The sequence below is a fragment of the Artibeus jamaicensis genome, unplaced genomic scaffold (assembly GCF_021234435.1).
Source record: "Artibeus jamaicensis isolate MK-2021 breed Jamaican fruit bat unplaced genomic scaffold, CSHL_Jam_final contig_797, whole genome shotgun sequence".
NCBI classification, from domain to species: domain Eukaryota; kingdom Metazoa; phylum Chordata; class Mammalia; order Chiroptera; family Phyllostomidae; genus Artibeus; species Artibeus jamaicensis.
In genome coordinates, this window is record NW_026521977.1 from 18,461,332 (window position 1) to 18,487,500 (window position 26,169).

At 36.1% G+C, this 26,169-nt stretch overlaps 1 protein-coding gene and 2 pseudogenes across 1 annotated transcript in view; 2 read left to right on the forward strand and 1 right to left on the reverse strand.

Annotated features, from left to right (window-relative positions):
* The window catches only part of CCDC73 (coiled-coil domain containing 73), a 310,502-nt gene that overhangs the window by 66,367 nt on the left and 217,966 nt on the right, over positions 1–26,169 (reverse strand). Inside the window, exon 4 of the mRNA XM_053672983.1 lies at positions 11,603–11,755. Within this exon, the coding sequence (XP_053528958.1) occupies positions 11,603–11,740 (138 nt within the window). The 5' untranslated portion in view covers positions 11,741–11,755. The remainder of the gene's footprint in view (positions 1–11,602; positions 11,756–26,169) is intronic.
* On the forward strand, positions 14,170–14,763 carry LOC119038113 (60S ribosomal protein L9-like; annotated as a pseudogene).
* The window catches only part of LOC119036467 (plasma protease C1 inhibitor-like), a 28,929-nt pseudogene continuing 26,317 nt past the window's right edge, over positions 23,558–26,169 (forward strand).

Consider the following 26,169-nt stretch of genomic DNA (forward strand, 5'->3'; position numbering starts at 1 on the left):
AGTGTAAGAACGTGAATCCCCTGAGGGCCCCAGAAATAAGGAGATTTATACCTTTCATCAGGATTTTTTTCCCCAGGAAACCCACCAGGTACTTATAAGCAAGGATGAGAAAATTCCTCAGCAAGCTTTCTCTGGTGGTACTGGCCATAGGAGGAGAAAAGCAATTATAAGCCATGTTCCCTATTCCTCCTATACCCCCAAAACCTTAATCTGCAAGGGAAAGGAGAACAAAAAAACTATAGCTAAGGACACTAATGGAAACCCTGTACAGCAAGGAAAGGGAACCAACGGCCGCCACTGAAAACTCTACACAGACAGACCTGTCTTCCTTATCTCCCCTATGAACAAAAGCCTAATCTACAGGGGGAAGGACAGTAAAAACTATTGTAATAGTAATAAAAACTATTACAGCAAGACAGAACCCATGGAAACCCATGGAACTAGGAGGAGAAAGCTAGGAAAATAAAAGAGCGCTAGGAGCGGCAGGAATACATGCTATGTCCACAATAAATACGAAGGAGGGATCAAAAGTCTTGTGAAGACCCCACCCTGACACTTCGGCTTCATAAGACCCAAAGTCGAGGGGAAAGGCTGAAAATGTAGAAAAACCCTCTGTTTTTATTTATAATAATGCATTACTCCAGAATTAGCCCAAGTGATCAACACAAGATATCACTAGAGAGATCTAAAGCTTCTGCTGAAAACTACAACAGTCATACTTGCAAACTGAAGGCACGCCCCAACACACATACAGAGAAGCCTTCTGTGAAGACAGGGAGGTCTTTTTTTCTGTAGCTTCTATGTATTTAGAGAAATCTCTTTCAAACAAAGCACTAGCTGATAACGAAGCTAAGAACATAGTAACTTCAGTGGCTACATATGACAAAAAACTTCAGACTTTACAAAATTATTTCAGAAAAGTCAAAAAACAAGCAATGACAATAACCAGCAACCTTGACGAGGGGTAGGAACCTGATTTCCAGGGTTACCACATATTCAAAATGTCTAATTTTAAACAAAATATTGCAAAGCACGCAAAGAAACAGGAAAGTGTGATCCACACACAGAGAAAACAATTAATAGGAAATGTCCCTGAGCAAGGGCAGACCATGGATTTACTAGGCACACTTTAAATCAACAATTTTAAATATGCTCAAAGAGCTAAAAGAAACAATGTACAAATATACTGCAGCCATAAAAAAAGTTCATAAGGAATACGATAAACAAGTGTATGCTCATAAATTTGACAACTTACAGAAACAACCAATTCTTCAAAAACTACCAAACCTCCACCAAGATGATAGAGACCTATAATCATTAACTTAAAAGCTCCTAAAAAATAAATTTCCAGGCCAGACAGTTTCACTGAACAATTCTACTGAAGAACAATTCTACCAATTTAATTTCAAGTTAAATTAACACTACTTTGACACAGCCTCTTCCAGAAAAACACAAGAGAAAGGAACACATTGCAACTCAGTTTTTGAGGCCTGTTTACTGTGACACCAAAATCAGACAAAGACAGTACAAGAAAAGAAAACTAAAACCAATATCTCTGACAAGTTTTGACCAAAAAATTCTCAATACCATATTAGAAAATGGAATTCACCAATGTATAAAAAATTATACACCATGACCAAGTAGAATTTATTCCAGGTATGCAAGACTGGATCAACAGTTGATCAAATTTAGCATGTCAATGTGCTAAAAAAATAATCATATATCAACTGACACAGAAAATGCATTTAACAAAAACCCAAGACTCATTCATGATAAAAACTCTCAGCCGAGTAGGAAAAGAGGGAATTACCCAAATTTGATAAAGAGCATTTATTTATAAAAATACAACAGTTAACACATTTAATGATGCAAGATTAAATGCTTCTCCTTGAAGCTCAAGAACAAAATTGGAATATCTACTCTCACTGCCCTTATTCAACATACTACTAGAAGTTCCAACTACTGCAATAAGGCAGAAATGGATATATAATAGACAGACAGGAAGTGTGAGAGCAAGAGAAAGAGGGGAGGGAGAAGTAGAGAAAGAGAAAGAAAAAAACAAATCCGACGTAAGAAATAAGCTGTCTCTATTTGTAGATGATGTGATTGTACATATAGAAGATCCCTAGGAATCTATTTTTTTAAATCTCCCATAACTAATAAAATTGCTCAACAATGCCATGGGACAACATGAACACCCCCCAAAAATCAATCATATTTTTATACACTAATAATAAAATGTAGTAACTGAAATTAAAAATACAACACAACTTACAATCACTCCTGAGAAAACAAAATAGAGATGTATGCTTAAACATATGTACAAGATCTGTATGCTGATATACTCAAGATGGATGAATTAAAACATTCTGATGAGTGAAAGAAGCCTTACCTAAAAGAGTACATACTGTATGATTCCATTTATATGAAATGTTAGAAAAAACAAAACCTACTCGGTATGGAAAAAAGTCAAAAGAGTGGTTGCCTCAAAGTGGCATGAAGGAACTTTCTTGGTTGATGGAAACATTGTATATCTTGATAAGGTTTATATTATACAAGTGTACACATCTGTGAAAACTCATTAAATGTACAATTAAGATTTATGCCTTTTATTATATTCAAATTTTACTATGAAGAAAAAATCTGTACACAAATATTGAACTTGGCTTAATGACATGGATTCTGAAGTATTTAGGAGGAAATGCACTGATGTCTGCAATTTACTATGAAATCATCAAAAATGAAAGGGAAGAAAGAATAAATATATGAGAAGCTATGTGATAATGAAGATATAGCAGAATGTTAATGGTGTATGAGTGCTCACTGTAAAACTCTTCCAGTTCTGCTGCATGTTTCACAATTTTCATAACAAAATGTTTTGGAAGATATCAGAGAGGATACTGGCAGACAAAAATATGTTTTGTTATGAAATATTTTCCTTATGAATCTCTTACATGTTCCTTGCCTGATTAAACACACATATACACAAACTTATGCTATGCTATTCCACAATAAACCCTCATGAAAACTGTCTCATTTAAAATACTTTCAGCAGCAAGTAGCAACAAGAACAAAACCCAACTCACAATGGCTACTGGGATTTATCTCACATGACTTGTCTAAAGGTAGAGCACTTGCTTCTAAATTAATTTTCAGTGACTCAACAATGTCATCAAGGGCTATGAGTCTTCCCATCTTTACATTTTGCAATTATCCAAGTGACTTTCCTTAGGATTTTCACCCATTGGCTACTCTAACTGCAGGCATTAAGGACAGAAAGGACATTACCTCATTGGCCATAACACACCGACCCCTAAACCAATCATTGGCAGGACAATGACTAGACCTTCATGAGTGGTTAACACCTGTCAGGATTTACCTGACTCACTTTGGTGAGGGGTGGACCCTAAGACACAATCAGGACTCTTCCAACATGGAATAGGAAGGGAATGTATGCCAACAGTAATAAATATCTATAGTTAAAACATATTGAAAATGAAAATAAGTATATACACATTTAAGGGTAGGTACATACAGGGTGGGACAAAAGTAGGTTTTACGGTTGTTCATATGGAAAATACAATAATAAATAATAGAAATAAAGATGTTTCTCTGTGTCAGTCTCTCTCTCTTTCCCTCCCTCCCCCGCTTCTCTCTCCCTCCCTCTCTCTTTTGAGTCAGTGAAAGTATCCTTGGGTGAGGATTTAAGAAAAAGGACTGTAGATTCTATAGGACTGTATGAATTATGATATATACTCCTTTGCTTCAAAACTTCAGAATTTTACCTTCCCATCCCACCAAAGTTAGAAAACCACCCAAAATCATACTACCTATTTTAAATACACAAATATTCTGAGTATTTGGTAGAACATTTCAAAAAATATAAAATATTTGTTAGGATAGGAAAATATAATTTTAAGAATTGCTATGAATGTTCTAATATTGATATTTCAGAAATCACTGTAATAGATTAAGTTGACTAATATGAAAACAGTATTTAAAATACTAATTATAAAAAAGATGTTTTAAAGTATGAACTTCTAGGCTATTCCATGCATATTAGAAATATTTATCTACAATACTTTATAGCTAATCAAACCAAAAAGCTATCTGAAATAGTGGTATTTTATTATACAACATGAGAAACTGAATTGGGTAATTTCATAGGAGGTGCATATGAGTCTGAAAGAGAATGAAGTACCCAGTTACAGTTTTGGCTGCTTAGACATGTGCCTGCTGTGTGAACTGCATCCCTAAATCTATTCAGGGTCAAGAATTGAAGAGGCCTGACCAATACAAAGCCCATCTTGTAAAACTACAGCCTGAAGCAAGCACTTTAAAAAAAGCATGACACTTTCTAAAGGTTATAAAGAGTAAATAAACCATCAAATTACTCCTCTTTTATTGTTTTTGTAAAACACTTAAATCCTTGTAGTCCTAAGGCAGCTAATAAAAAATAAACACTTTTAAGGTTTGATATTCTTGGATACTTTATTGAACTTACAGATGGGCTTCTCTTACCAAATTTAATATATTTTAACATTGACAATTTAATAAGAAGTATTAATAACTTTTGAAAGCTGCTTGAGGAATGCATGAAACATTAAAATGAAAAGTTCCCTCAAGAAGTAAATAATTTTTAATAGAAAGCATGAAGTTAAATTAAAACCCTAATATAGTAGAAGTATATGATGTTACCTTTCAATAATGTTGATAACACCCATTTTATCAGCCTTCCATGTAGTATAAACACACACATTCTACAAATCATTGTAAGTACAAAAGTATGATTCCACTCATAGCATAATTAATTTTATGGGGCACTGAAATGCTGCTTCACTGCATATTATACCATTAGTTATCCAGTTTTCTTTCATAATTTCCTTCGCAAATCATTGGTATAGTAGAATACCCAAATTTCCATGGCTTTTATTTGTTGCTTATTAAAAATCCAAGATTTACTTCTGTGTAGATATTTTATAAATTTAAAGTGTCCTTCCTCTGAACTCCCATAATACTTTCTTCATAATTCTATTATGATCCATAATATATACTATTTGAGAGTATTGTAATTAATTTGTATGGTATGCTGTGACTATTAAAATTTAAAATCTCTTAGGGCAAGACTGAGTAGTTTTTCAAAGGTTACCAAATAAATGCATACTTTAAAGTCTGAAAGTTCTGTGGCAGACAGTCTTTCATTCCCACTATATAGATGACCTGGCTTAGAAATATGTTTTCTTTATAAAACTTTCAACCCACTTTCAGTATTTATAATCTAATAGATTTTACGTTAAAGTCTTGATTTCTAGTTTCTCTTCAATAATTGCAAGAGCTGACAGAACAGGTTCAATTTTTCTATATAGCAACAATTTTCTGAAAGGAAGAGACAGGCTGAACTGAAGACATAGACTCTCCAGCTGAACACAATTCCTATTCTATTCACATCTCAAGGATGAATTTGTGATCCTTCTGCTATTGTTCATCTCTACTCATCACTTACTCTGTGTATGTATCTAATAAGGAAATTTACCAGAAATGGTGTCTAACTTTTAAAAAGCACATATTATAAATTCAATATACACTTCCTTGTTGATTCAATTATCTGTAGATCATTATTAATTTAAAACATTCAGCCCTGGCTGGTGTGGCTCAGAGGATTGAGCACGGGCCTGCGAACCAGACAATCGTGGTTTGATTCCCAGTCAGGGCACATGCCTGGGTTGCAGGCCAGTTCCCAGCAGGGGACATATGAGAGGCAACCATTCTCTCCTTCCCCTCTAAAAATAAATGAATAAAATCTTTAAAAAAACATACTATTTTTTCTAATATTATAGTTACCAATTTAGTTCCATAAGGGAAAAAATGAGTAATGTCCCTCTCTATTTAGTGAGTTCCAGTATAGTTAAGAAATGAAATATAGGTTAGTTATGTAATAAAGCCTCTTTATTGGCTTTATTTTATTGCCTACTGTGTTTGCTTCTTTAATAAACATCACTATCTAACAATATCGGTATGACCCAATTTTGTGTTGACTGTATTATTCATTCCATTTATTTATTAAATATATTAATAGAACAGCATTAGACAACGAATAGAGAGATCAGAATACTAGTCTCTTAAAATCTCTGGGTCTTAGGTTAGACTAAAGTTATCTAAGGTCACACTTCCACCTCTAAAATTTTACAATTTCATGATCCTGCAAAAAGACTGATATGTAGAATACATCTCAAAGATCAGACAGAGAAGGAAAGCAATGAGAGATGATTCTGATAATCACCATTCGCCAATTCACCACATGCTAAGAAAGTGAGGCAGTCTCGTGAGGATAGACTTAGTGTTCAGGACTCACCAAACAGGATGGATTTTAGAAAATATCCCAGAAGCTTAGTTGGAAGCCCAAAGAGCTATACTCTTGGAGTAGAGAGTAGAAATAAACTAGCCCTCACAAAGATGGAAACTGAGCCTCTGGTTGCCTCAAACTCTGACAGGTAAGATGATCTGCCCATCCTAACTTCCAGAAGCAAAAGTAAATCTCTCTAGAGGAAGAGAGCATCAAAGCCTCTAATGTTTCATGCACAGAGTGAGTCATTCAATCAAAATTCATCCTACACCCCAAAAGTAAGGTCAAATGACAAAAAAAAGAAAAAAAACATATACTGGAAATAGAGCTATAAGTCCAGATATTAGAGTTTATAGGTATAGACTGTAAGATACATGAAACTAATATGCTCAAAAAATATATATAACAAAATGAATTTTGGCAAAAAAATAGAAAATTAGAAAAAACAAATAGAAATTTTAGAACTGACAAGAAATAAAATTAAAAACTCAACAGACTGACTTTATCAGATTAGATAAATTGAAGAGAATATTAGTGAACTAAAAATACAGAAGAAAAAAATAACCAAACTAAAACATGAGAAGGGAAATGCAGAGAGAAAATCAGTAATAATACAGATTTAAACAAGATTGACAAAGTTAACCAAATTCATATTCACAGACCACTACACCCAAAAAATATAGAGCACATATTATTTTCAAGTTCACCTGTCAACACAGGTACAATATTTACTAAAACTGACTATATGCTTGGCTAGAAAGCAAAGCTCCACAAATATTAAGTGACTAAAATAATATAGCGTATACTATCTGATGTAGAATTATGCTAGAAATCATTTTTTACAAATTAATAAAAAGTAAAACTCCAAAATGTGCTAAAAGCAGTAATACACTTCTAAATAATTTATGAGTCAAAAAAGAAATTACAATGAAAATTAGAAAATAATTCAAAATAAATGATAATACATAGAAAAATTAGTGGGATCCAACTAAAGCCATGCTGACAGGGTTATAGCCTTAAGTGCTTTATATTGGAAAAGAAAAAAGTTAAAATTAATTAAGTGTCCATCTCCAAAAGTTCAAAATTTTAAAATACAAAATTAAATAATACAGATAAAAAAATCAATGAAACAAATACATAATAGAATCAGAAAGCCAAAATTTAACTTCTTGACAATATTAACACAATTGATAGATACCCATGACCCAAAATTCCTACTCATTAATAACATCTCTGCATGAGTTATTCCAAATCATATATTGTTTTATTTTTATTGTCTGTTTTTTTTAAGATTCACTTATTTTTAGAGAGAAGGAAAGAGTGGGAGAAAGGGGGGAAGGAGGGACAAACACTGATGTGGGACAGAAATATCAGCCAGTTACCTCTCACATGCCCATCAGGGAGCTGGCCCGCTACCCAGACAGGTGCCTGACCAAGATTCAAACCGGTGACCTTTCACTTTGTGGCATAACGCCCAACCCATAGAGCCATACCAGTCGGGGCCAATCTCTGGTTTTTATATTGGTGCTGAACATATAGTATTTCCTGGAATGCCTAATACTTTGTTATGTTTCATTTTTATTATAAAACAACCTCAAATTTATGGAAAAGGTGTAAGAACACTACAAAGAAACACCTGTAGTAACCACAGATAATAATCTGATATATTTCCCCCAGAACTATTTTAGATGGCTACACATTTTTTATTTTGACTTTAACAACTTGCATTTTTCATGTCACAATATTTAGGTAGTACTCATACGACACAGTTCCAAAACACACTAATTTCAGTTACTTTGGTTTACTTAAACACCACTAGTTCCCCCCAAACATGGTTCAAATTCCAATGACCATAGTGCATTATTTAGAATAATTGCACAAATGCCACTGTTAACTCCTCGAACCACAAACCACTACATAAATAACATATGTGCATCATGACCAGTAATCAATCATGTCACTTCCTTGACAGTCTATCAATGACTGGTCACTATGTATCTGTTACTCAGTCTATACAAAGACAGTAAGCATGTAAAGCTGTGTTCCTTTCTTGTCTCAGAGATTAATCCACATAACATTTTACAAAAACAGATAATCAAAAAAAGGGAATTGGCCAGGAAAGATGAAAATGCTGAAAAAGAAAAAGAAGGATGGAGAGAATAAAATTGGAAGTGAAATTAAAGGAGCTCTCAAAGATATTTGATAAAACTAAAAATGCAAAAGATAAAATGTGGGAAGGTGATCCGAACTTGAACATGAGTGCTATCCTTTGCAAAGACAGAGAAATCATGGTCATCGGTACTGTAAGTTACACAAGAATAAGACAACCACTGTTCAATCTATTTTGATACACTTTTTTACAAAAAAATAAAACACTAATTCTCAATTATCTAATGTTTTAAATTACAGTGTCCTAAATAATTATTTTTCATTTGCCTTCCTCTTTAAAAGGGGTATGTAGAATTTTCAGCCAAGAGGGAGGCATAGGTAGATATACTTTGCCTCCTTGAACAACCAAAAGAAAGACAACAACAAATTTAAAAACAAAAAATAACGAGAACTGCCAGAAAACTGACCTGTATGGAAGTCTGACAGCAGTTTAACAAGAAGTTAAAGAGAAACATTGATCTAGACAAGTAGGAGGGGCTGAGACAGGCAGCCTGAGTACAGAGGACTTGCAGCAAGGTGGGAGCTGGAGGACCAGGGCAGGTGAGGCAGCTGGCCAACCAGGCTGTTCCACATTTAAGATAAACCAGGAGCAAGACAGACTATGCAACCCAGGGTTCCAGTGAGGGGAAATAAAGCCTCAAAACCTCTGACTAAAAAACCCGTGAGGGTTGAGGCTGCGGGAGAAAGTCCCAGCCTCACAGAAGAGTTCATTGGAGAGACCCACGGAGCCCTAGAACGTACACAAACCCACACACCTGGAATCAGCACCAGAAGCGCCCAATTTGCTTGTGGGCAGCAGAAGAAGTGATGGAAAGCCAGTGGAGAGTTGAGCAAGCAGTCTTGTTCCCTTTTAGACCCCTCCCCAACAACACAAAAAAAAATACAAAAATACCACGTTCAAACACCCAAAATCAAAAAAAGTCACAAAGAAAACCAACAAGTTGACTCGCACGTACAATTAAACAGTCAACCAGAACAAAAGAAACAAGAATTCAAAAAAATGAGGAGAGGCTTAGGAATCTCCTGGGACAACTTTAAACATTCCTACATCTAAATCATAGGGGTGCCAGAAGGAGAAGAGGAAGAGCAAGAAATTGAAAACTTATTTGAAAACATAATGAAGGAGAACTTCCCCAAGCTCACAAAGGGAACAGACTTCCAGGAAGTCCAGGAAGCTCAGAGATTCCCAAAGAACTTGGACCCAAGGAAGCACACACCAAGGCACATCATCATTACATTACCCAAATTAAAGATAAGGAGAGAAATCTTTAAAGCAGCAAGAGAAAAGGAGACAGTTACCTACAAAGGAGTTCCTGTAAGACTATCAGCTGATTTCTCAAAAGACAACTTACAGGCAAGAAGGGGCTGGAAAGTATTCAAAGTCATGAAAGGCAAGAGCCTATATCCAAGATTACTCTATCAAGCAAAGTTGTCATTTAAAATGGAAGAACACATAAAGGAGTTCATCATCACCAAGCCCTTATATGAGATGTTAAAGGGACTTATCTAACAAAAATAAGATAAAAAATATGAACAGTAAAATGACAACAAACTCACAACTATCAACACCTGAAACTAAACAAACTAAGCAAACAACTAGAACAGGTACAGAGTCACAGAAATAGAGATCACATGGAGGGTTATCAGCAGAGAGGAGGAAGGGGGAGAATGGGGGAAATGGTACAAGAATAAGCAGCATAAATGGCAGGCACAAAATAAACAGGGGGAGGTTAAGAATAGTATGGGAAATGGAGAAGCCAAAGAACTCATATGATCCATGGACATGAACTAAGGTGAGGGAATGATGGTGGGAGGGGTGGTACAGAGCAGAAGGAAATAAAGGGGAGAAAAAATGGAACAAGTGTAATAGCATAATCAATGAAGTATATTTTTTTTAATAAATAAATAAATAAATAAAAATAAAGTCCATTTAGAAGTAAGAAAGCCCTGAGTTTTCCATTAACAGACCTTTCAGTATTAAAACTAATTACAAAAATGCAGACTATCCGGGCCAGTTTCTGGAACACGTAGAAGATGGCTTCAACATTTTTTACCAAGATAAATAAAGCTCAAGACAGCTAAGACCTAAAATTACTTTTTTAAGGCCATTTGAACCATCAAACCCAAGACAATTTAAACAATTACATACTTTCTATCTGGGAAGATTATAAATCCTAATATTATTCATTTGTTGATTACCCTGGAAATTTAATATGCCTACATAACTAAACAAAGTCTTTAGTTGGTCAATATCTTTACCTTCTAAACATGCAACGACCTAACAATCAAACCCATCCAAGCTCATCAATAATTGTGTTTCAATATTTTACTTTCTGCATTTTTTAATTTAACAAACTAAATATAATTATTATTACTATTGACGGGATCTTAACATTTTTCACTTTCCTTTTTGAATGCTAAATAAAAGGATATCTTCGTAACTACTAAGGGGAAATATTAAAAATTTTCATGAACACTGGGAGATGAGGGAGGGCATGCAAGGTAATGAATATCTCATAAACAGTTCCCAAGTAAGATCTGTTTTTGCCCTGACCATTGTGGCTCAGTTGGTTGAGCAACCTCTCACAAAGTGGAAATTGCTGGTTCAATTCCTGGTCAGGGCATATGCCTGGGCTGCAGGCTGAGTTGTAGGCCCAATGCCCAGTTGCGGTGTGTACAAGAGGCAACCAACTGATGTTTCTCTCACACATCGATGATTCTCTCCCACTCATTCTCCCTCCCTTCCCCTCTAAAAACTTAATATATAAAATCTTTAAAAACAAAAAAAAATCACCCTGGCTGGTGTGGCTCAGTGGATTGAGTACCAGCCTGTGAACCAAAGGGTCACAGGTTAAATTCCTATTCATCGCACATGCCTGGGTTACAGGCCAGCTCCCCAGTTGGGGTGCTCAAGAGGCAACCACACGCTGATGTTTCTCTCCCTCTCTTTCGTCTTCCCTTCCCCTCTAAAGATAAATGAATAAAATCTTTTTTAAAACAAGAGGTTATTTTGTTAAGTCTTTTTTTTCATTAAACAAAAAAATTGGACAAATTGAATGATTAAAAAAAGCATTTTAAAAAGGTACTTACCCGTCTCATACGTAATTCTTCTAATGCTTCCAGTAAACTTGTTTTGAAATCTAATAGCTGAATAGAAAACAATGTCTCTGAAGAACTTTGAAGAGCAAAGGTAGATAATGATGAGTCAGTCTTAAAATCATTCTCCATATTAACATTTAGTTCCTGTAATACAAAAAGGGTTTGACTGTAAAAAAAAAAAAGGATTTATCTAGGTTTTTCACATAAAAGTATAGTTAGCATAAAAATGTAACAACCTGTATCCCATAATCCTCCAAGTTTAATAGTGAATAAGTTTTGTCCCTACTCCTATTCTGATCTTGATACACAAAGCACTTAGCAAAAAATTATTGAATTTCATTTCTTTGTGACTAAGGCTTTGTCTGTTACCCTGGTACCCTCAAGGGCTAAATTTTCTGCCCCTGACACCTGTCTCCTAAAGGCTGGGTTCCTAATGCTGCAGGCAAGGCGTGGCCCTTCACTAACTGTTTTACACCAAGGCTGAGAGAAACACTGTGCTTCCTAAACTTCACCTTGGTATAGCGCTTTGTAAGGATAGTATGAATACTGATTAAAAACAATGTAATTTTTAAACCCAACAAAGTCAGAAGAGAAAGACTGGGGTGACTGCCTTTTATTTAAAACCAAGACACTTATCTTTTTCAACTCAGAAAATACTAGTTAGGCAGCAAAAACTTTTCAACTTGCATCGTAATAATTATCAATTCACAGGTATTTGCAAAGAAACAGAGAGTCCTACACACCATTCACTTACCCTGTCCCAATCTTAAGATCTTATATAAAATAGCACAATATGAAAACTGTGTATCTGACACTGGTACAATCCAAAGAGCTTAAAATTTAAAGATGAAAACTTTTAAAATACCTATTAATTCAAATAAAAATAGGAAGTTCATGAACTCCTAACATTAGATAACTTTTTAATTAAAATTACATTTTCCTAAACAAAAAAATTGCAATAAAAACGCACTGTTTTATATTTGCAAAGCTCCTTCATATATGGCTTAAAAGAAGACAATTGGTCAATTCAGTATGTTGCAACATATTATTCAGTTTATTAAAAACTTCACTGTAGTCAAATGAGAAAATGAAGAATGCCAGTAACATTATTGCATTATTATGAAGATATTTTTAACCTTGCAGACCTCCTGAAAGGATCCTCCCACACTTTGAGAACCACTGGTGTAAACTGACCATTGAGTCACCCAACAGTTATCAGTATACCAGAAAAATGGAAGGAAGGCAGTAGTGATTGTGGGTGATATAGATAAACTAATTATTATAACAGGATGTAAAAACACATAGTAAAAGTGTACACATCAAGAAACAGAATTACATTACAGATGAATAAAACAGGTTTGAACTGTACAGGCCCACTTACACTCAGATTTTGTTTTTCATTAAATACCTGTACAGTTTTCAACCTGCAGCTGGGAGTCTATGGAAGCGGAGAGCCAACTGTAAGCATTGATCCACATACTTTATGTAGGGGACTTGAGCATGTAGCAGATCTTAGTACCTTTAGAGAGTCCTGAAACCAGATACTGAGGAACAACTGTTTGCAGTTAACTTTTGGGGGAGTCAAAAGTTACATGCAGATTTTTAACTGCATGGGGCTAACCACCCCTAACCCTTGTGCCATTCAAGAGCTAACTGTATTTAAATGTCAAAACACCTTTATACCAGAAGAAATCGGCAAAGCAATTAAATATAGCTGACTCTGGGACACTGGAATGGGGAAATATAGGTCACATGATTGCTGTTTTGCAATGTGTGCTCATGAGCCCTATTTCTTTCTAACCAAACGCAAATAGTACTTTGGCTAAAATTAAAAATTAACAAAACAAAGCAAAGAAAGAAAATTAAACAGGCCCTGGCTGGTGTTGCTCAGTGGATTGACTATGAACCTGCTAACCAAAGGGTTGCCTGACTGATTCCCAGTCACAGCACATGACTGGGTTGCAGGCCAGGTCCCCAGTTAGGGGCATGCGAGAGGCAACCACATATTGATGTTTCTCTCCCTCTCTTTCTCCCTCCCTTCCCATCTCTCTAAAAATAAATAAATAAATAAAATCTTTTTTAAAAAATTAAGCAGGCCCTGGCTGGTGTAGCTCAGTGGATTGAGCACGGGCCTGTGAACCAAAGGATTGCAATTCAATCCCCAATCAGGGCACATGCCTGGGTTGCAGGCCAGTTCCCAACAGGGGACGCACTAGAGGTAACCATACATTGATGTTTCTCTCCCTCTCTCCTTCCCTTCCCCTCTAAAGATAAATAAATATAATCTTTTAAAAAATTAAACAGGACAGGGCCCTGCCCTTATGGTTATCTAATATTTGTCTTTTACAGCTAATAATTATGGTAGATGTATATAGATATATACGGGTATCACAGATACACAAATATATAAGAGTACATAGAGTTAGAATTCTTTTGGCAGCAGATAATATAAAGTCTGACTGGCATTAGCTTAAACAAGAAGAGCATGTATTATTTTACATTATGGAAGTACAGAGGTTGGGGAGACTCCCGGTGTGATTATGACTGGTGCCTGAACAATGCTGTCAAGGGCCAAGGTTCTCTTTGCCACATCAAGTGAGAGGGTGAAGACCATTCTCAGCAATCAGACTGTCAACACTCCAGAAAATGTCATCACTCAGAAGGGACACAGTTATTGTGAGGGCTCCAGAGGCACTCTGCACAGGGACTTCAGTCACACCAATGTAGAACTCAGTCTCCTTGGAGAGAAAAAGAGGCTCAGGGTTGATAAATGGTGGAGAGACAGAAAGGCACTGGCTACCATCAGCACTATTTGTAGCCAAATACTGACCACCGTCAGAGGTGTTACACTGGGCTTCCCTTACAAGGTAAGGTCTGTGTGTCTGCTCACTTTCCCATCGGCATCCTTATTCAGGAGGATGGTTCTCTTACTGCAATCAGAAACTCCTTAAGTAAAAACACATCCACAGGGTTTCGAGGTCAGGTTTTGCATGTTTAGTATCTCAAGCCCAGAAGGATGAGTTGGTTCTTAAAGGGAATAGCACAAACTGGTTTTAAATTCAGCTACTTTGATTCAGCAAGCCACAACAGTTAACAAGAAGGACATCAGAAATGGATGGCATCCATTTTCTGAAATACCAACAGTTCAATAGGCTGATGCAAAAGATCCACATTCTCCAGGTACAGAAACAGCAAGATGCCAGATGATTTCTCAGACTTACTTGTAATGTTTTTAAAGATGCAACAAAAACATGTATTGATTTGGGGAAAAACAAAGGACCAAGGTTCTTCCCTCATCATACACCCTGCCATTCTCACTGCCCTCAAGCTGACTCCTCTGGTGGTCAAGATGGCTTCAGCAATTCCAGGTGTTATGACTAGACAATACACAGCACAAGCGACGGCTCATTTCCTCCCGAGATGCTTTCTTAGGAGTGAGGAAAATTAGCTCAGAAGCCTCCTATCAGAATACACTTCCCTTCAGATCTCCTTGGCTAGGATCAAGTTGCTCACCTATGGAATTGGTCAAAAAAGTTAATTTAATTTTTTCCATACAATGGCTCTACGAGTGCTTAGTTGTCCTTAACTTCATTAGAAACAATTTTGTTAGACTGCATTGTGACAGCTGTCATATCAGTGTGCATTTAAAAAAAAAAACCATCAGCGCTGGTGAATTTTTGTGTAGCCACTTTAATATTGAAGATGGAATAAAATAAGCAACATATGTCCAAGATGGAAGAAAATAAGCAACTATCTGGCATATTATGCTTTATGACTTCAAGAAAGGTAAAAACGCAACTGAAACACAAAAAAAGATTTATCTCATATATGAAGAAGGTGCTGTGACTAATCAAAATGTCAAAAGTGGTTTGTCAAATTTCTTGGTACTACTGACATTTTGGCCAAGTAATTCTTTGCTGTGGGGTTGTCTTATGTATTGGATGATGTTTAGTAGCACCCCTGGCCTCTACCCACTAGAAGCCAATAGTGAGAGATAGCAGACATACTCACAATACCCAAATCAATAAAGTTATGAAAAATGAAAAATGTGTCATTTTTCGCGTAAATGTGCTATAGGTTACTGGTTTCCTTGACCCCCTCCTCATAGTCAATAAATGTTAGAGCAGCTCACAGAACTCAGGAAAATAGTTAACTTACTAGAATACTAATCTATTACAAAGAATATTAAAAGATGTGATGCACAGCCAGATGAAGAGATACATAAAGAGAGGTCCAGAAGGGTCCTGAGCACAGGAGCTTCTGTCCCTATAAAGTTTGGAGTGTGTCACCTTCTCGGCACATAGATCATTCTTGTTCACCAACCCAGAGGCTCTCTGAACCTCTGTAGTTTAGGGATTTTATGGAGGCTTCATTGTGTGGACATGATTGATTATATCTTTGGAAATTAGTGATAAAGTCAATCTCTAATCCCTTTACCCACCAGAAGGTCTGGTGGGAGGAGGCACCTGAAAATTTCAACCCTCTAATCACACGGCTGATTCCCCTGGCATCCTTAGGGGCTTTCCAAAAGCCACCTCATTAACTTAAAACTCAGGAGTGGTTGAGAGGAGCAGGTTATGAATAACAAGACATCTTTCACCTTATGTGGCTCTAGAGCTATTATCAGGAAGGGAGCACAAAAGACCAAATACCACAACAGAAGATGTTCCCATTACTCTTACTGCTTAGAAATTACCAAAGGTTTTAGGAGCTCTATGCCTTACACAGGATGAAAACCAAATATATACTTATAATATACTACAACATCACGGAGAACTAATCAGGGAACATTCCATGCCCAAAATATGTGCCCATCTCTTCAGAAATGCTATGGAAGTGACCACTAAATGCCCTTCTTCCTCCTCTTTTAAAATGGAAGTGTCTACTGTGGTTACCCTGTCCATGTACCACCACTGTATATTAGATTGGGAGGCAAATAATTTGGTTTTTAATTCATAGGTCTCTGGATTCAAAGCAGCTATATCTGAGAAGCTGCAGCCAAGGCACATTCAACACATTCACACCTGGTACAGGTCAAGCAATGCTGGACTTTGAGCCTGATATTGTTTGGGCGTGAGATTTTTGCAGTTCCTAGAAGTGGAATGAGCATATTTTGCTGGTGTGAGAAATATAAACTATGATAAATTGCATAATGGTCACAAATCCTTCCCACTCTTCATTTGAAATGTGATATGGTCACTTCTTCCTTACAGAGGTGGAATTTATTTCTCTACCCTCTTGCAACTTAGATTCCATAGGATTTTCTTTGACCAATAGGCCATGAAGACTTACAATCCTGCTCTGAACCTGCCCCGCCACGAAGCACAGAATAAATAACTGCATGGAGAGGGGGAGGACAGCCATCCCTCATGACCTAGATGAGCCCAGCCTTCCACCAAATCTACATGCTCACATTTGAATGCAGTTGCAAATATAAGTCTAGGCAAGACCAGCAGAAAAACATCCTATCTGAGGAATGAGTGAAAAAACAACAAATTGAAATCCTCAAAAATTCCTGGCGGAGACATATAAGATACAGCCACTTTGGAAAACAGTTAAGCAGTTCCTTAAAATGTTAAACACAGAGTTACCATACGAGCCAGTAATTCCACTCCTGGGTACTCAAAAGAACACTGTACAAGAATGTACATAGGAGCATTGTTCATAATAACTAAGAAGTGGAAACAACACAAATGTCCATCAAATGATGAACAGATACTCTGCTGTGTATAGACCACACTTTGAATAATTTTAGTCCTCAAAAAAATTCATGATGAACTGCACAGAGTAGTCAATCAAAGAAACTATAATCAGGTTCTTAGCATATACAGAGCACTACACGAATTTTTCAGAAGATGAGCTTACAACCTGTTTGAAGAAACAAACACAGAAACCAACAGTGTGATAAGCACTAAAATAGAAGCATATACAAAGTACCTAAAGAAAATATAGATAAGAAAGCAATTCTATCCACAGGGCTTAAGGAGGATGCTACAGAAAAAGATATCTGCACTAGGCCTTAAATATTGTCTGGCAAAGACTATGGGAAATAAATAAACAATATTATGTGTGCCAAAATGACTACATTGTTTGTCATTTATATAAAATGCATTCAGTTACCAAAGAAATGTCTACCAGAGAGTGCAAATCTAGAGGATGTGCCACTCAGCTTTGGGAGCCACTGTCGCTGTTTTCTTCACTTTTGTATCCCCCAGAGCCTAGCATGATATCTGGCACATGAGAAGCACTGAGTAAATCTTCTTTCAGTTCAAAAACATACCAAGTTTATTCCCACATATTTTCTGTTCCTTGTGTCCAGAATGTTCTATTTTCACATTTACACAGAATTTCCTCCCTGTGTTTCAGGCCTCACTCAGCTCAAATGAACTCTTCAATATGCACCACACTCCATCACTCTCCAGCACATCATCCTGCTTTATCTTCTTCACCATTACTCCACATTTTTCTGTGAATTACTTGTTAACTTTATTACTTCTCCTCCCTCCTTTGAAATGTAAGCTTTGTGAGAGCATAGTCTCACCTGTCCTGACCATGCCATGTCTTCAGCACCTGGGACAGAGCTGATATACTACGGGAATATCGGAGATTAAATAAATATCTGTTGAATATTAAATTAACTTATCTCATCTCCCTAGTCCTTGAAAGTATTTAGTGACCCTTCCTTTAGGCACATAAATAATCATTCAAAGAGAAACAGACTGGGAATTAGTTGGTATTAACACATCTGTTAAAAGGTAATCTGTGATTGCAGACAACCTGCTTGTCATTTCTAGATCTACTTTCTTACTTTATTTCTAAATTTACTTCCAGATCCAAACTTCTATCTAGTGGCCACCATGTGCATGGTTCCAATGCATCTTTAGTCATCTCAAAAGCACTCATTGCATTTTTCACCTCATATTTAACAAATTAAAATGTGCACTTTCTTTTCCCCAAATCTTTTAAATTTCATTTCTATCAGTAATATGACAGCTGTGGTTTAAATTTCCAATGAGCACTCACAATCTCTGATTTCTGCCTTTCCTCTCTCACTTTCACTCCCCTTCATCCCCTGAAACTAATCTTTAAGTAGACCTGTTTGTTCTTCCTTCTAATTGGCCCTAGATTTATCCTGCATCACCACTACTACTGCTGTCAATCTAATCAGACCCTCACTACCTCAAACATGAATTATAATCACCTTTCCTTGTTATCCCTTTATTTAAATCTTCTCCCCCCACTTCAATCTTTCCTGCATTTTTTTCCTGCTCCACAATTACTTTTCAAAACACTACCTAAAGCTCAGCAATCTCCAAATATAAGAGGGCTCCTCTTTCTACAAATCAAGTCCAAATGCATTTCTCTGATTTTTAAGGGTTCCCCATAGTTTCATCCCCCTTCTCAACTTTAACCTTCTTCTGAACCCAACAGAGGTCCCAATAAAAGACCAGAATATCCTCTATTATAGTTTCCTTACTCTCTCCACCTAATTCATGCTAATTCTCACTTCAGTGCCTAGAACAATTTTTCACCTTTCCCTCTTATCTAAATTCTATCAATCTTTTGTGCCCAATTCAAGGTCCTTTTCCTCCAGGAACATTCCTCTGACTACTCTAAACCACTTTGGCCCCTCCATTCTTCAAATTCCTACTGCATGCTTAAACCCAAAACTACAAAGTTTAACAATAATTTACCAGTTGTTCTATGAGTGTTCAATCTGCCTCTCCAAATGGGATGTTTCTTAAAGGCAAGAACTATTTGACACTTATTTCATTTACTCTCCCACAGCATTTAATACAGTTTTAGGCACAAAATAAGGACTCAGTGAATTAACTAGCAATTGGAAAATATTATTTTTATACAACTTCTTCCATATTACAAGGCAATTTCACCTATATTTTTCCTTTAATCCTTAAGCTGCTTCTCTGAGGTTTATAGGGTATTACTTCCTACATGGTATAACAGACAAGATAGTCGAACTTAGAGGCCTACATTTGAATAAAAACTTGACTGCTTTGTCAACTCTGTAAGCTTGGGGAGAAGAACTAGTTTTTCTGAGACTCAGAAAAATCCTAACCTGACAATAAATTCCAAGTTTAAACTAAAAAATTACACACACACACACACACACACACACACACACACAACAGGGTTATATTTTAAAAGATCAGCACTGTTAAAGGCTTGAAACATTTTTAAGTGCATTAACAACCCAAATCAGTTAAATTAATAAATAACTGTGAATAGAATATTTAAAAAATCTATAAGTATGTCTGATTCCATTTTCTATACTACTGAGACTTCTTAAAATATTACACATAATAATTGTAATGCTTTAAGTATTGGTATTTTATCATAAAGCTGTATTTCTTTAAAAAGAACTTATCCATATCCCAACATATCCCAAAAGAGATTTAAGGCAGTGATTTAAGAGGATTGCTGTATTTTTATTTGTGATTTTTATTACTAAAGAAAGCTAAAATATTTCCATCAGAATGATCCTATTTTATATGGCAAGTCAATGTCAAAATGTTATTCATTTATCAGAAATACACCTTAAAGTACATTTGTTTAGTGACCTGCTATTTGTTTCTTGCTACATATAATACTGCTTATCTTTAATGCTCAAAGTTCAAAATCATTAGCCAAATATCTGCAAAGTTGGGAGTAATGTATCTTTATTTCCAGAATAGAAAATCATATTACTTACCTCTTAACTTTAATTATCAATAGTGTTAAAAAAAAACACACAATGAAGTAAATCAGTGGTTCTCTAAGTGTGGTCCCTGAACCAACAATATCAGCAACACCTAAGGATCTGTTAGAAATGCAAATTCTAGGGCCTGAAATCTACGGAATCAAGAACTGGGGGCAGGGTCCAACAACTGTGTTTTAGCAAGTCCACTTAAAGTGTGGGAACCACAGGTATGAATTAGCCTGAGCATGTGATACTTACTTGGTCACTGAATATGTTTTAAACATGTAAGAAATTTAGATTTAGATCCTGTCTAGGAAAAGAGTTTTGTTTCCTTGATTTAATTTACCAAATGTTGATTTAAAGGACTAGATGAAACGGTGAACACCACATTGAGGCCTCCACAGTGGAAATGAAAGACTGGTGACAACCCTAATCTTTTAAGTTAAGAATAAGAGAAAATCAATGCTAAGTACTCACAAATTTGCAAATATTACCAAAATCTGAACCCAGGCAAATGACTAAGAAGATTACCGAAATCTGAACCCAGGCAAATGACTAAGAAGATGTCATTATTTCCCCATTTGGTATACTTTTAAAATTTATGATCAGTTAGAAGTGTTGTAAAGCAAAATAGGTAAAGCATATGGGAATCAATCCAATGGTCTTAGGTTGACAGGCATTTTGTTCTTGTCCAGAAATTTGCAACTAGTGTGCTAGAACAGCGTACTATGAGTAAGTTACAGGTTTGGGAGTCATTATTCCCTTCACTCATGCAAAAAGGCAGGTACAGCCTGGAAAAGCAAAAACACCCAGGGCTGGTTGCAAGAGGTCAGAAATAACTTTGTCTACATGCCCCGCTGCACCATACAAATACTGTGTTACCATCTCCCAAATGTGTCATGATGTGAGGTGAACAAAGGCAGGAAGCACTCTTCCACTTCTGTTAACTCAGTGAGTAGGATACTTTCAGTTGCAAATATAAAAAACACAATTCAAACTGGCTTTAGAAAAAAATAAAATGTACTGGCTTGTCTGATTTAAAAATCTAAAATTAGGTTAGGCAAGCAATATGACAGGCACCTGAATTGTTATTCTCTTTAAGTTTTGCCTATGATCCCTTGATATTGGTTACAGTCTAAATAGACTACTATTTCATAGTGCCAAATGGCTCCAAGCAGCCACCAAGGTTACACACTTCCTTGCTCCTTCTTCCATCAAGAAAAAGAGAGTCTATGTCCCAGTAAAAGTTCTGAGATTACCTATTTGTGGCTGCTTGGGTTACCTTTCCATTACCAGACCAATTCCGTGCTTGGGACTGATGGAAGCACAGTTCAATGAACTTAACCTTTGGAGCTGGAGGTGAAGTCAATCCAGATTAATCTCACAATCCTCAAAGGCATGTATGTGATGCCTTTCTCAGGCATGTATGAGGATGACTATTAACAGAAATAGCAAATACTGTTATCAAGACAGAGGAAGAATGCCACCCGACCAGTGTGGCTCAGTTGACTGGGCATCATCTTGTAAACTAAAAGGTCACCAGTCTGGTCAGAGTACATGCCTTGGTTGGGGGTTTGGTCTGGTTGAGGTGCATAGGAAAGGCAACCAATTGACATATCTTTCTCACACTGATGTTTCTCTCCCTCGCTTTCTCCCTCCCTTCCCCTCTCTCTAAAATCGGTAAGAAGGTCCTCAGGTAAGGATAAAAAATAAATAAATTTACAAAAATAAAAACAGCTTTCCAGAATAACGTATCACAATCTGTAAATAAGCTAAATTATAAGACAAAACCAACTGCCTTTTTCTTTAGATTAAAAGTACACTAGTGACATTTTAAAAAGTGTATATTAAAGTAACATTTTTACCTATCAAATCAGCAATGTTTTTAAAAAATATTTAGTAAGTAAAGGGATGGTTAAACAGGCATTCAGACAGTACTAGTAGAAATATAAGTGGAAACAATCCTTTTAAAAAACAATTTAGCATGTTCCAAGAATCTACAAATATATACTGACACCACGTCTAAGAAGCTATTCAAAAGAAAAACATCCTTAAATGCAGAAGTTTTCATATCAACAGATGTTTACTACTAAATATTTATTAGTAAAAAGAAGAAAGAGCCCTAGCTGAGTAAGCTCAGTGGATTGAGTCTGTGAACCAAAAGGCTGTCAGTTCCATTCCCAGTCAGGGCACATGCCTGGGTTGCGGGCCAGGTCGCCAGTTGAGGGCATGCAAGAGTTAACAGATGGACGTTTCTCTCCCTCTTTCTTCTTTCCTCCCCCACCTCTAAAAAATAAATAAATAAATAAAATCTTTAAAAAAAAAGAAAGAAAAATTGCAAACAATTTAAATATCCACTAGTGAGAAAACGGTTATCACTACCTGATGAGATATATGCAGCCTTACTTAAATGAAAATAGCTAATATTAGTTGAGCACTTACTATATATAAGATACTCCCTTAACACTGTATTGAGTTCTCAAAAAAACTTAATAAGATATTTACTATCAATATTTCCACTTCACAAATTAAAAAGCTGAGGCACAAAGGAATTTAGTAATTTATCCAAGGTTATCCAGTAAGGGATAGAACCAGATAAGAACCCAGGAATCTGGTTCCAAGTTTACACTCTTAACTTGCTCTCTTGTGTAGTTTATAGCAATAAAAAATATTTGTTACAATATTTTGTTAAAAACAGACAACAACAAAAACAGAAGTCAGAGTCTTTCAGTTAAAGATGGTGGACTGAACACAGGTATTTAGCTCAGCCCCACTAAAATGATTGTGGGAAATGTAAGGCATAAACCTGGGCAATGAGAATAGAAGACAAGATAAAAACAACAAAAATCTGGGGATTTTTGTCAGGCAGATGAGTAGTAATGTTTGTAACACCTGAGAAAGCAAAGCCAGCAACAGGGAAAACTGAAAAACACTCTGATTTACATCCCTTGCCCCCCTTCCCCAAACCACTTCCCTAATTGCTTCCCCCTTCCTTCCCTGCTCCCCAAAGCAAAACAAAGGGTCTGGTGATACCAGAGACCTTTAACAGTGAAGGCAATGGCAAGGCCAAAAAGAGGATAACTGCCTGAGACATGTTAAGTAGAGGCTAAACCCAGACTCCTGTTCTCTGGTTACCTGGACAGATTAGAAGTCATTGTCAAAATAATAAAAGTCTCTAGAATGGTGGGTTAACAGGAACGGCGGAGATGAGGGGTCAGATCTACTATATGGAAAAGTTTACATAAGAAATGTTGAAATACCCTGTCCCACCAGCTTTCTTCCTCAAAGGTTTCCCACAGCTGCTGACGGCCAGCCAGCACTCAAAGCAGGAGACTGAAGAACTTTCTGAATTGAAGGGAATTCCACTGGGCCAAGAGAAAAGACACAAGTAACAAGACACCAACAGCTGCTTCACAAAATGTTCTAATCAGATTACCCTGATATGAAAACCACCCTCAATAAGCCCCACCCATACATCTAGAGTTTCCAACCCACATTTTTGGCGCCTCATTCTTAAATATAGAGCAGAGAAATGCAGACCAATAGATTTTTGAGACAAAGTGTCTAATTTCAAAGCAGAAACCAAAATAAATGAAAAACAAATTTTGAAAGCAATTCAGAGGAAGCAAAGCTTAAGCAGAGGGAATTCTTTCAAGAGACATCATTAATATTCTCACTATAAGAGTATATATATACTGCTGCATTTATGAAAAAAGGGAGATGTTACCATAAAATGAAGATTCACAGAGTTCTTTTAAAAACTAAGATAGTAGAGGGGGAGGGGATGAAGAAAACTAAGATAGTAGAAATAAAAAATTCGATGGAGAAGTTGGAAGACAACATTAAGGAAATCTTGCAAAAAGAGCAAAAAGCCAAAAAAAATTGAAGAAAAAAGGGCTAGACAACTAGCAGATTAATTCTGGAGATCCAATAACTATACCCTAGAAGGAAAAAAAAGAAAGAAAATGGAGAATAAATCATGAGAAATTTTTCAAAATCAATTTTTCCAGAATTACAAAAAATATGAGTCTGCAAAGGAATCATTAAGTGCCAGGACCAAGACACCCCATGGGGAAATAATATAACAGTGGAGAAAAGGGAAAGGATTCTGTAAACTTCAAGAAAGGAAAAAACTTATATTATAGTCTTTAATATATGCAACAAAAGCTAGTGCTTGCTCCAGAAGCACATACACAATGAAAGGTAGAATAAAGAGGCTACACCTTCAAAATAAGGGAAAATAGTTACCAAACTGGACTTTTACCAGCCATGCCAAGAGTGAAGGTAAATGGAATTTTCAAACATGCAGTGTCCAAACCAATTTACCTTCCATGTATCCTTTCTCAGGAAGCTACTTAAGGATTTCTGGGAGAAAGAGAAGGGTATGGGACAAAGGAGACCGTACACAAGAGGGAAAGGACTCCTGGAACTGTGAAAGGAGATACTGAGATGACATTTTTACAGCAAACCTAGAGAACTAGTCAAAATGCAAGTGGTTTAGTAACCTCTGGAAAGAGTTCCTCGATGAGATTAGCAGGTTACCACTGGTTTTAAATCAGTAATAAGTTTCATGTATCTGAGAAAAGTCTGGGGTTGAGTTAATAATGAATACATTACAAAGGTATCAATAGGGAAAAACAAGACAAATGTGGTGGGGGGCAATGTTGTATAGGTAAGGAAAAATAACCATAGCATATTCTAATAGTTCCACTGTGAATAGCATTTATGCAGTCATAATAATATAACTGTACTTATAGAATCAAGATTACATGAAAGGGGAAGAATTAGGGGGAAAAAATGAAAGAAAAGCTAAATGCTCATTTGCCATTATAGAAAGTCATAAAATAATAATGCCTAACACTGGAAAATCAAGATGTAGCAATGATAATTACCATATTATTTAGAGATGTGGAAGTAAATGTCTAAAGAATCAGCTAAAATAGTTTAAAGTAGTGGCTCTGGAGAAGAGTAAACTGCAGGAGATATTACTGTTTTTCTGAACAAACTTTGTAAAAATATTTTTAATATTTTATTTTTATTTATTTTTAGAGAGAAGGGAGGGGAGGGAAAAAGAGAGGGAAAGAAACATAGATCAACTGCCTCTGGTACATGTCCCTACTGGGGGCCACACCTGCAACCCAGGCATGTACTCTGACCAGGAATCAAACCAGTGATCTTTCATTTTGTGGAACTACACCCAACCAACTTAGCCACAGTAGTCAGGACAACTTTGTGAAAAAAATTTTTAATTATTTGCACACGTAACTTTGATAAAAATACCAGACTCAAAAACTTAGGATTCAAATTTATGTAAGCATCATGGTTAAAACTATACCTATATAAATATCATCAGAAAAAAATATCAGAAGTAAATATATAAGAAACATTTTCAAAAACAGGCCACATGGTAGGACACAAAACAAGCCTCAACAAATTCAAGAAAACTGAAATCGTATCAAACATGTGCTCAGATCACAAAGGATTAAAATTAGAAACCAACCTCAAGGAAAAAACTCAAAAACATTAAAATACATGGAGACTGAATAACATGTTATTAATGAAAGGGTTGACCAAGAGATCAAAGAAAAAATCAAAAAGCATCTGGAAACAAATGAAAATGAACACACGACTCAAAGCCTATGGGACACAGCCAAGGTAGTACTAAAAGGGAAGTTCACAGCAATACAGGCCTACTGAAAGAAAGAAAGAAAGAAAAATCTCAAATAAACAACCTAACCCTGCATCTAAAAGAACTGGAAGAACAACAACAAACAATGACCAGAGCAAGTAGAAGAAAGGAAATAATCAAGATCAGGGCAAAATTAAATGACACAGAGACTAAAAGAACAATTCAAATGAT